Genomic DNA, 11394 nt, shown 5'->3' with positions numbered 1-11394 from the left:
TTGTCCTACGACGCCGGCAAAGCAACCAAGGACGCCACAAGCTAACCCCACCTTGGGAAGGCCCGTATGTGGTGGCCGAGGTCCTTAAGCCAGGAACGTACAAATTGGCGGACGAAAAGGGGGCAGTCTTCACCAACGCATGGAACATCGAACAGCTACGTCGATTCTACCCCTAGAAGTCCTAGATTTACGATCCTACTTTTTGTACGAAGACTTTGTAAATGAACGCATGAATAAATAAAGTCTTTCCCTCGAGCGGCTTCTTTCTGTACCAAAAATAGTTACGAGTTATAGTCTCGACGTCAAAGGGGATGCCGACCATGACCCATCATAGTCCGCACCCCCTCGGGGGCTACCAGAGGGACGACCCCTCCCCAAGCGTCGAAAAAGCCAAAAAGTTTCTCTCTTTCCTACTTAGTAAACCTTGAACGATCGAGTAGTCGAGGCGCCTCGAGCCCCTCGAGGACCGAAGGATAGCGAGCCTGAGAACACCTACGCCCCCGGGCTATGGAAACTCTACTCACTCCCTCACCCTCGAGGCGATCGAAGCTGTCTTTTACGAAAAATCGAACAAGGAACACATGTGTAGGCGCGAAAAGAAATAAAAGAACCTCGAGTGGAAAGATAAACAAACATTTAACAACCACAAAAATACTGTATCGCTTAAAAACAGGATTAACAAAGTCTTATACAAGGGGCCCCAGGCACCCCGAGCAGGCTCGCAGGCCTCAGTCCATGGTACGATCCTCGCCACCCTCACCTCCGCCCGAGCCAGTCTCAGGAGGAAGCACCTCAGGCTCGAACAGCTTGGCCAACCTTTCCCCAGGGGCCTCCGCGTCGTCGATCAAGGCATGGAGCCTCTCCTCGTTCTCCACGTCGGTCTTGGAGATGTCGGTGACGAAGCCATGGGATACCACCTCCATGTCGTAGGAGAAGCCCGAGCAGACAACCGCCATCGCCCGCTTCACCCCGATGTGGAGAGCATCCCGCACCCGATCTCGCAGCGTTGCGCCTATGTAGCACAACTGGTCGATCAGGGCGTCGCCTCGAGTGTCCTCCCTCGACTCATCCATAGGCTCGACCTCCCAGGAGGTCGAGAGATCGCTTATTGCCGTCCGCACTCGACGGTTCAGAGCAACTTCAGCCTCGAGCTGAACCTTGGCGTTGCGAGCCTCGGCTTGGGCGGCCAGGAGTTCGTCCTTGAGCCCTATAAACGCCAATACAGAGAAGGTTTAGGAAAAACTCAAGCACACCTCGAAAAGGAAATTCGACAAAGGGAACATACCTTTGATGCTCTCCTCTAGAGCCGTGTTCTCGCCAACCAATCTGGTGTTGGCGCGCTCGATCTCTCTGTTGGAGCGCGCCAGCTCAGTATTGGCGACGCGGAGATCTTCGATCACCCTGCCAGCCTGGGCGACGGCTCCACTCTTCTCCAGCAGTTCTCCCTTCAGACGCTCGACGTCGTCAGAGAGACTGCGGGATCGAGCTCGCTCTATCTCGAGGTCTTCGAGGGCTTTCTTCTTCGCGTCCTCGGCGGCACCCCTGGCGACCTCATTGTCCACGTACGCCACCTTCATCTTCTGGAAGGTATCGCGGAGGGAGTCCAGGTCGGTTTGGAGAAGGCCCTTTTCCTTGTCCAGATCCGCGATGACGCTCTTGTGGGACAGGACCTCCTCCCGGGCTCTGGACGCGGCCACCTCGACTGTAAGAGCCCGCTCCCGTAGCCGCACCGCCTCCTCCTCCGCCTTCTTCGAGACCTCTCGGGCCTCGGCCAAAGCAGCCTCCCTCACTTTCTTCTCCTCCTCGAGTGCTATAAGATCTTTGTAAGCTTTAAGCAGCTTTTCCTACGACTCGAGGAGTTGATCCTTGAGAAGGGGAAGCTGCTCCCATCCGCCCCTCGTGGCGTGAATGAAGCTAGACTTGATGCGAGAGGTCTCTTTCATATCCTGCGAATCAGGGGTCAGGGGGATTAGAACACAGAAACCCCAAAGCACCACCAAGATTGGAGCTCGAGAAACACTTACAAAATAAGCTGGCCCAAGCCCGTTGTTGATGACGTCCGATAGGAGCCCCACCACGTGTTTCATCCAAAGGCGGAGCTCCTCGACGTGCTCCCACTTCTCGACCTCCTTCTTGTCGTCGAGGAAGATATTGGGCTCGGACGGGTCGCTGGAAGCTCGGATACGAATCCGATCGGGACACCAGTTCTCCATCTCCCGATCGGCCCGCACCTTGACACCGCGGAGAAAGTTCTCGACGGTCTCGAGGGAACCCCCATGGCGCAAGAACAGGTCGGCGAGGCAAGGGAACCGCCCGTCGTCATCCACCGTCTTCCATGTACCGTCCTTGCTCCCAGACGACCCGATCTCGTCCTCCTCAGAGGGAAAGCGGTCCTCCCACGCTCGACGCTCCCGGAGGAACCCTGGGGCGATCCCGTCCATGCCGTAGAGTGTCCTCTTGATCTCGGACTCGGGGTCGGTGGGGGTGCGCATCATGCAGGCGAGCGCCACCACTCCGTCCGCTCGCCCCGACTCTGCCCGGATCGCGGCAGGCGCCCCCGGGAGGAGCCACGCTGGGGTGGGAGGCCCGTACACCGGCAAATCTCCTTCTTGATCGCCGGGTTCTTGCGACGCCAGCGGCGCCGGTTCGGCCAAAATTTGAGGCGGGGGCTCGAGAGGCTCGTTCTCTTGGCCCCCCAGCTGCTGTTGCTGCCCCAGCTGCTGCTGCTGCTCCTCCTGCTGATGCTGCAGTTGCTCCTCCGGCTGGGGTCGCTGCTGCTGCTGCTCCAGTGACGGCTGCGTCGCCTCGCGCTCCCGCCCCTCCTCCTCCACCATCTTCCTTTGCGCCTCGAGGGCTCGAAGGCCTGCGGGCCAGGGAGTCCGTCCTGCGACGTTGGGAGTCGACGCCTCTTCCTCCATGGGTCGAGCGCCCCCAGACGCTTCGTTACCATCAGACGTATCGCTGATGGTGATGGGTTCCCCCTCGACCCCCAATCGAGAGGGCTCGGGGGCTCCCTCTGACGCCCGCGTCTGGGGGGCCGCATCATGAGTCGGTGGCGGCGGAGTAGGCGCGGGACGAGGCGAAGCCATCTCGACGCCGGCTGAAGGTTGGATGCTTGACGGGCCTACAAAACAAAGGGTAAGGGTCAGACGTTATGATAACCGACGTAATAATATCGCGACACCCAGGAATTAACTACGAACCTGGTTCCGTGGAGGCGGCACCCGTTCTGAGCCTCTTGGCCATCGATGGCTGGGCCTGCTCGAGGGTCCGTTTCAGCCTGAGAAAAAGTCAGCATGTGAGGAAAGGTGAAAGAATGAGGGGACAAAGACCGCAACAACAAAAGGGCTTACCCCACGGGCAGAACGGCTCGCCTTCCGCCACCCCGACCAGCGGGCCTCGAGCCACCCCGCGTCGGGGCGCTAGGCCCCTCGAGGGCAGAAACTGGCCTAGGTACGTCGGATCCCGCCTGGCGGGCGCCGGGACTCGCGCTCCTGCGGCCGGCGTCTCCTTTCTCAGAGGCCGCAGCGCGACCGCGGGTTAGCGGCCCCGACGCCTGGGACCTAGCCGGACCGCTCTCCCTGGGCGCCAGGGGAGGGCGCGGTGCGTCTTGGCCCGCCTTGAGCGCGGAAGGAGCGTCGGGCCGGGGACGACGAGATCCCCTCGGACCCTCCTCCGGCGCCTCCGTCCGGGGGGCGTCGACGTCACCTCGAGGCGGGCCCTCGAGGATCCGATCGAGGCGCGACGCCATCCCCTCGGAGTCGTCGCTACTCTCGTCGTCGTCATCGTCATCGTTGGGGGATTCTTCCTCAGGCTCCCCCCTCTGCCTGGATTTGGCTCGACGCGCCTCTAATGCTTGGCGGTCGAGATTCTTCTTCTTCTCCCCCTTTTTTGCGGAGTCTTTGGCAGACTTCAACTTCTCGGCGGATTGGCGCCGTTTGTCGCGATCGACCTCGTCCTCCTTTACTGGAGGCCTCGAGGACCGGACATCAATCCGACCCTGCCAAAACTAAGGTAGACTTAGAAAAAAAGAGAGGGGAGAGGGGAAACCTAGAATCGAGGTTGCACGCAAGAAGAAAGCGTACCAGATCGATCGAGCCTGCGTCAGGTCTCATGGGGAAGCCGTTGATATGCTCCGGCTTAAAATCACCGGCAATTGCGGCCCTGACTCGGGCCGCGACTTCATCATCCGCCGGAGGCTCGCTGGACATCCGACATGCCTCGAGGTCCCGAGACGAGACGCCAGGGCCCATCTCGTCCATCCTCAGCGGTCGTGACATCAGAGGGAGAACTCTCCGATGATGGACGGCCGAGAGGACGAGGGCGGCGGTCAAACCTTCCTGGCGAAGCTTCTTCAGGGCGTCGAGGAGAGGGTCGAGCCGAGGCTGATGAGCTTGGACGACGCCGTACGTCCAGTCCGCTGGGCGCTCCAAGATCAGACGGCCCGAGTAGGAAGGTAGGAGGTTGTCGTCGTTCCGCAGGTAGAACCATTGGGAGTCCCAACCGGCGTGGTTGGTCGACAACCCTACCGGGATGTACTCCCGCGGCCGGTCCGTCTTCCCCGTCTTCTGCACCAGATTGAGGCAACCCGCTCGCACGGGTTTCCTCACGCCCGTGGTTCCGGTGGAGGCGTGAAACAGCTCGCCCCTGTAGAGGTGGAGCCACAGCTCCCAGTGCGGCATCATCCCTAGGAAGCCCTCACACACGGCGGCGAAGACCGCCGCCACGGTGATGGCGTTCGGAGAGAAGTGCTGCAGCTCCACCCCATAATGGAAGCAGAGGGCCCGCATGAAGCGGCTTGGAGGCGCGCCCAGACCGTGGCGGTGAAACTTGGCGAACGACACCACGTAGCCCTCGGGTGGCTGAGGCGCCCTGTGGCTCGCTAGCAGCGCGATCCACTCTGGCGACGACAGCGAGGTGCGGCAGCGCAGCAGTCCCTCATTCTCGAGCTCTAACAGCCGGCGCTCCGTCATCGACGACGGGCGCCAGTCATCGGCGGCGACGAGTCTTACAGGCATCTCGGCTAACGGGACGGTGCGTTCGCTACGGCTCGAGGGGGCGTGTGCGCGTGAGATGACGAGAAAGCAAAGGCAGCAAAGGAACGAGAGCGAGAAGGCGGAAGGGAGAGGAACGGCGGTGACACGACGACATATTTATAGGCAGCTGTCCGCCAACGGACAGATCCGAGAAGTAAGGTAACTCCCCCCATAAATGCGCCGCCTGACAGCTTTCTCTCTCTCTCCTCACAGGCCGGACTCTCCGAATTCCTCGCCGATACGGTGTCGTAACGTCATCCGCCTAAAAAGACGTGCCCAACGGGCAGAAAGGCGAACCGCCACGACCGTTTCCTTCCCTCGTAAGCCAAGGGACATAACCGCAAAAGTCTCGAGAGGTCGATGGCTGGCCCGCCGAAAGGGTTCGACAGCCGATCTCGAGCGCCAGAGTCAGGGATCCCCAGCGAGCGGTCGAAGATCGAGGCCCGCCTCGAGGACTCGCTGGTGATGTTCAAGGTAGGGTCGAGACAGTCGAGAGGAATCCCCCCGAAGGGAGGCATCGAGCCGCTGGACTCTATCGAATGAGACCAGTATCCCCGACCACGTCGACCCTGCTTTATGAGGACGCCTCCGGGCTACAGCTGACCCCCTCGAAAGGGACACAGGTTCTCACTTGGACTACCCGCTAGGAGCTCAATTTGGGATGGAAGACGCTCGCTCTATCGAGAGTACGTCGAAACCCCCGGGCAAAAACGAGCCAGTCAGAACCTTCCACCACTGGTGTCGAAAGCGTTTCTGCAAATTAAATAACATAACCCTCGAAGGAGTCAAAAACTCCTCCGAGGGCTCGGGGGCTACCCCCGCGGGGTCGCTCGCGCGCCCCCACGAAAATTCGACCGTAAATCAAAACCTCCATTCGAGCGCTAGCGCTCAAATGGAGGCTCGGGGGCTACTGTCGAGGGTATCGGCAAGGGGTACCCTCAGCGATGCGCATTATGAGATTGCCCGTACGAAGGTCGAGAGCCTTAATTCGACGCTCTAATCTTACGTATGCGCCGCCATCGACGATCGCAGCCTCGAAGACGGAAATAGCGTCGAGCGAATCGGTTCAGGACTCGAGCGACGACTGCCGTCGATGACGGAAGCGGGCTCGAGCGAACCAAGAGGTGTCGGGCGCGAGGACACTGTCCGCCGCCCGACGCGCGCACGCGAGCCGGAGCATTAAATGCACCTGACACTTCCCCACCTAACACACAGGTCATGGGAGGCGTGATAGGGAGCAAGCTTCTGTCCCATCGTTCTTTTTGCAGCCTTCCCACCGAACGACCCAGGGCGTGTCAGGACGCAGGAAACAAGGATGGAACGTCTAATCGGGACCCCCTCGAGACACCCAAGGTCAGCGCTCCAGATACCAGCATATTACACGGCGTCCGACCCTCGACCAAACAGGGCCCCTTCCCAGGAACAAGTTGGGCGTCGACTGACTTCATCACAGCTACCCCGTCGGGTCCGCCACCATACCGTACAAGCGTGCGACTTCAGAACCAGCACAAGGCGGCTGGCAGGGCAGAACACAGGAGCACGCGTAATCATCACCGAGCTATCAAGATGGGACGACTCGAGGCCATGCCGTACGGAAGCCTCGAGTAGGTCAGCGCTCCATGCGGCTATCGATCCCTACTCTAACATCTATGCATGTACCCTGTGTCTCTCCTTGGAGCTATAAAAGGAGGGACTCAGGAATAGAAGAGAGAGATCACAACACAAGAACACACACACATACGTAGTAGAGCTACACACTTCATACCACGCTTGTATTCGCCCCTGCACAAGCACTTAGGTGCAAGATAATACAAACTCTCTCCCCCCGCTGGACGTAGGGCCTTCTCTTGCCCGAACCAGGATAAATCTCAGTGTCTTCTTGCATCACCATCCGGAAAGGGGAGCACGCATACAAATTTACTCGTTGGTGTGACCCCCCGGGGGATAAAACACCGACAATTGGCATTCTCCCGGTGCTTGATTGTTTATATTGGTGATTGGTTCATCCCCTACACGGCGGTATAAATATCTCATCTTATCTTTACTTACCGCAAACTAGTGTAATTAGTTTAGTTGCTTACTTTGACTTGTGTAGCTTAGTTCTCTAGTGTAACTTGTAGAGACTTAGTTCTTGTGTGCATAGAGATCATAGCAACTAGAATTGTTGGGTAGGTGGCTTGCAAACACCCCTTTAGAGCTAGAGCAAAAAGCTTCGCTTTGTTATTTACTAACCTTTTGCTCTAGTGAGTTTGTAGAATTTTTAAATAGGCTATTCACCCCCCCTCTAGCCATATTAGGACCTTTCACTATCTATCCTAAATGTGATCACACCCTCTATGGTGTCTTGATCACCAAAACCAAAACCCTAAGCAATACCTTTGCCTTGATCTCCATAGGGTTTTGTTTTTCTCTTTCTTCTTTTCAAGTTGAGCACTTGATCATCTTGTGGTCATCACCATCATCACCCTGATCATCACTTGCTCCATCACTTGGCATGTACCAACCTCATTAAGTCTACACATACTTAGCATAGAGGTTAGTACTAGGGTTTCATCAATTATCCAAAACCAAACTAGGGCTTTCACTCGTCCTCCTCGACTGCTCTCACTGCTACTCCTTCGCCTCGTCCCGCCGCCCCACCACAGTCGTCACTTCTTGGTCCTCTTCCCCTCGGGCCGAGCGGGGGTGGGGGGGCCGTGGCGGCTGCCGTCGCCGTGGTGGGGGACGTGGAGCAGGTCGTGGGGGCAACACGACGCCGCCACCTCCACGAGGTGCACCCTGGCCATCCTACCACCACCCATGGTCAGGGCGCATCTCCATGTGGCCGTTCCAGGCTTCCGGTGGCGAGCCTCGGCCGCCGGCGGCCATGCTCGCGGGTGCTCCCCCGGGATTCCCCTCAGTGACCCCGTGGGCGGCCCCGTTCCCCGCGTCCTCGTGGACCACTCCACCGACGCCCTTGCCCGGGTCTACCGGCTGGGACCAGGCGGCCTTGGCGCACTCCTTCAGCACCATGGCCCTGACACCTCCAGTCGGGCCGGAGTGGGTCGCCGACTCTGGGGCTACTTACCACACCACTCCTAACCCCGGTATACTTTCTTCTGTTCGCCCTCCTTCTCCATCTCTCCCTTCATCCATTATGGTCGCTAATGGGTCTTGTCTTCCTGTCACCTTTGTGGGTGCCGCCGGCTCCCATGGTTCCTTTCGTCTTCCTGATGTTCTTGTTGCTCCTTCTATGGTTCACAATCTTCTTTCTATTCGTCGTTTTACAGCTGACAATTCTTGTTTTGTGGAGTTTGACTCTTCTGGTCTTACTGTGAAGGATTTGGCTTCCCGGCGTCCTCAGCTCCGATGTGACAGCACGGGGCCCCTTTGCACTCTTCGCTTTCCGGCATCTGCCTCGCCTCCTTCACCAGTTTTGTCAGCTGCCTTCGCCACCACTACCTCCACTACTTGGCACCGGCGTCTCGGCCATCCTGGACGTGATGCTTTGATGCAGCTTAGTCGTAGTTCCGATATTCGATGTACTCGGGCTCACGATGAGCATTTGTGTCATGCGTGCCAACTGGGTCGTCATGTTCATCTTCCTTTTTCTAGTTCTTCTCATGCGGCCCGCATTTTTGACCTTGTACATTGTGACTTATGGACCTCTCCTGTCATCAGTATTTCTGGATACAAGTACTATCTTGTGGTGGTGGATGATTATTCTCATTATTCCTGGACTTTTCCTTTACGTGCAAAGTCTGATGCTTTCCCCGCGCTTGTCCACTTTTTTGTTTGGGTCTCCACACAGTTCGGCCTCACTATCAAGGCTATCCAGTGTGACAATGGTCGGGAGTTCGACAACTCCACCTCCCGCGCCTTCTTTCTCTCTCACGGTGTCCAGTTGTGCATGACTTGCCCGTATACCTCCTCTCAAAACGGCAAGGCTGAGCGCATGATTCGTACCACCAACGACACAGTGCGCACTCTCCTGCTCCAGGCCTCTCTTCCTGCTCGCTTCTGGGCCGAGAGCTTGCACACCTCCACTTACCTCCTTAACCGCCTTCCTTCCGCTGCTTGTCCAGCTCCCACACCGCACCACGCTCTCTTTGGTACCCCTCGCTATGATCACCTTTGAGTCTTTGGGTGTGCGTGTTACCCCAACACCACCGCCACCGCTCCTCACAAGCTGGCACCCCGTTCAACTCTCTGTGTCTTCCTTGGGTACTCCTCAGATCACAAGGGGTACCGATGCTACGACCTTACCTCTCGTCGAGTCCTCATATCTCGCCATGTGGTGTTCGACGAGTCGATCTTCCCCTTTTCCACCACTACCACTCCTGCTTCCACCTCGGAGCTTGACCTCTCCTCTGTGTTTCCTACTGACCCGGTGGTCGAGCCACCTTTCCCGGTGTTTCCTGCAGGTACTGCTACGTCGCCTGTCACCCGTGACACCTCGGGGCCTCTACCCTGCCCGGGTCCCGAGGGGTCACCTTCCGGCCTGGCCCCTACGCCTGACGCGGGTCCCAGGTCGGCACCTTCAACACCGGCACGCTTCGCCAAGCCGGTGCGTGTCTACCAGCGACGTGCTCCCGACGCGGGTCCCGGGTCGGCGTCTCCGACTCCGGCCCCACCGATACGTTTCGCCCAGCCGGTGCGCGTCTACCAGCGACGTGCCCGGCTGGCGCCGCTGCCTCCGGCGGCGCCGGTGGCCCCCTCTTCGCCGGGGTCACCTGCGCCACCGGCAATGTCTTCCCCGCCGGCGACACCGACCCCGCCGCCCAGGCACCCAGCTTCTCGGGCCGCGACGCCAGTGTACCACCCACCACTCCTTCACCGACACCCGCGTCATATTCACCCGATGGTGACGCGACACGCGGCTAGGACCCTGCAGCCCCGGGCTCTTGCGGCGATGCCCGGGGACTCGCAGGTCTCACTGGTACCCTCTTCCGTCCGCGAGGCCTTGCTGGACCCTCACTGGCGCCGCGCGATGGAAGAGGAGTACGCGGCTCTCCTCGCCAACCAGACATGGGATCTGGTGCCACGACCGCCGGGCTCCAACATCGTCACCGGCAAGTGGATTTGGACCCACAAGCGCCGGGCTGACGGCACCCTTGAGCGGTACAAGGCTCGCTGGGTTCTCTGAGGCTTCACTCAGCGGCCCGGTGTCGACTACGACGAGACCTTCAGCCCGGTGGTGAAGCCGACCACCGTCCGCACGGTGCTCTCGCTGGCTCTCACGCGCGGGTGGCCCGTGCATCAGCTGGACGTCAAGAATGCCTTCCTGCATGGCGTTCTTACTGAGACAGTCTACTGCAGTAAGCCGGCGGGGTTTGTTGACTCTTCTTGTCCCGACATAGTGTGTCGGCTCAAGAAGTCTCTCTATAGCCTCAAGCAGGCCCCTCGGGCATGGAACCATCGGTTTGTTGCTTTTCTGCTGACTCTGGGGTTTGTGGAGGCCAAGTCAGACATCTCTTTGTTCATCTATCACTATGGGGCTGAGACTGCATATCTGCTGCTCTATGTTGATGACATTGTCCTCACAGCCTCCAGTGAGTCCCTCCTTCGACGGATTATCGCATCACTTCAGCAGGAGTTTGCTATGAAGGATCTGGGTCGGCTCCACCACTTTCTCGGGGTCACTGTTGAGCCTCACCCTGCTGGATTACTCCTTCACCAGCGGCAGTACACTCTTGACATCCTGGAGAGAGCTGGGATGACTGACTGCAAGCCCTGCTCCACTCCGGTTGACACACAGGGCAAGCTATCGGAGGTTGAGGGTACCCAAGTGACAGATCCCACTGCATATCGGAGTCTTGCCGGGGCACTTCAGTACCTCATCTTCACCCGGCCGGATATCACCTATGCAGTTCAGCAGATCTGTCTTCATATGCATGATCCCCGGGAGCCACACCTCGTCGCTCTCAAGCGGATCCTTCGCTACCTCCGTGGCTCCGTCGACTTCGGTCTCCTCCTCCACCGACGGTCATCCTCCACCGAGCTCGTCGTCTACACTGACGCCGACTGGACCGGGTGTCCGGACACCCGCCGCTCCACTTCCGGCTACGCCGTCTTCCTAGGCGACAACCTGGTGTCTTGGTCGTCCAAGCGACAGCCGGTCGTCTCCCGCTCCAGTGCCGAGGCGGAGTACCGCGCTGTCGCCAACGGCGTGGCTGAGGCTTCCTGGCTCCAGCAGCTCCTCGCCGAGCTCCACAGCCCTCTCTCCCGAAGCGCACTAACACGAATGACTGCAAAACACATTCATTCATGTACTTATTTTTGGAGACTTGCCCGTGATATATCATCTTCATCCAGATTTTGAACAGATATAGCCAGATAGTTCCATGGCACAGCATTTCTCTCATGGAAGTTGTGAATT

The 11394-nt window shown here is 58.7% G+C and overlaps 1 protein-coding gene across 1 annotated transcript; it reads left to right on the top strand.

The window, feature by feature from the left end:
- LOC110437291 (uncharacterized mitochondrial protein AtMg00810-like) lies at window positions 9928-11337 on the top strand. The gene is made up of 2 exons (XM_021465684.1): window positions 9928-10053; window positions 10174-11337. The coding sequence occupies exons 1-2, from the start codon at window positions 9928-9930 to the stop codon at window positions 11335-11337; spliced, it is 1290 nt and encodes a 429-aa protein (XP_021321359.1).

The sequence above is a fragment of the Sorghum bicolor genome, chromosome 7 (genome assembly GCF_000003195.3).
Source record: "Sorghum bicolor cultivar BTx623 chromosome 7, Sorghum_bicolor_NCBIv3, whole genome shotgun sequence".
Classification (NCBI taxonomy): domain Eukaryota; kingdom Viridiplantae; phylum Streptophyta; class Magnoliopsida; order Poales; family Poaceae; genus Sorghum; species Sorghum bicolor.
Note: the sequence above shows the minus strand (reverse complement) of the source record. Positions and strands in the feature narration are given on the sequence as shown.

Coding starts and splice junctions, on each gene's coding strand:
- LOC110437291 (XM_021465684.1), top strand. CDS start 9,928: ATGCCCGGGGACTCGCAGGTCTCACTGGTACCCTCTTCCGTCCGCGAG. Junction 10,054..10,173: donor CCAACCAGACATGGGATCTG/GTGCCACGACCG, acceptor GGCTTCACTCAG/CGGCCCGGTGTCGACTACGA.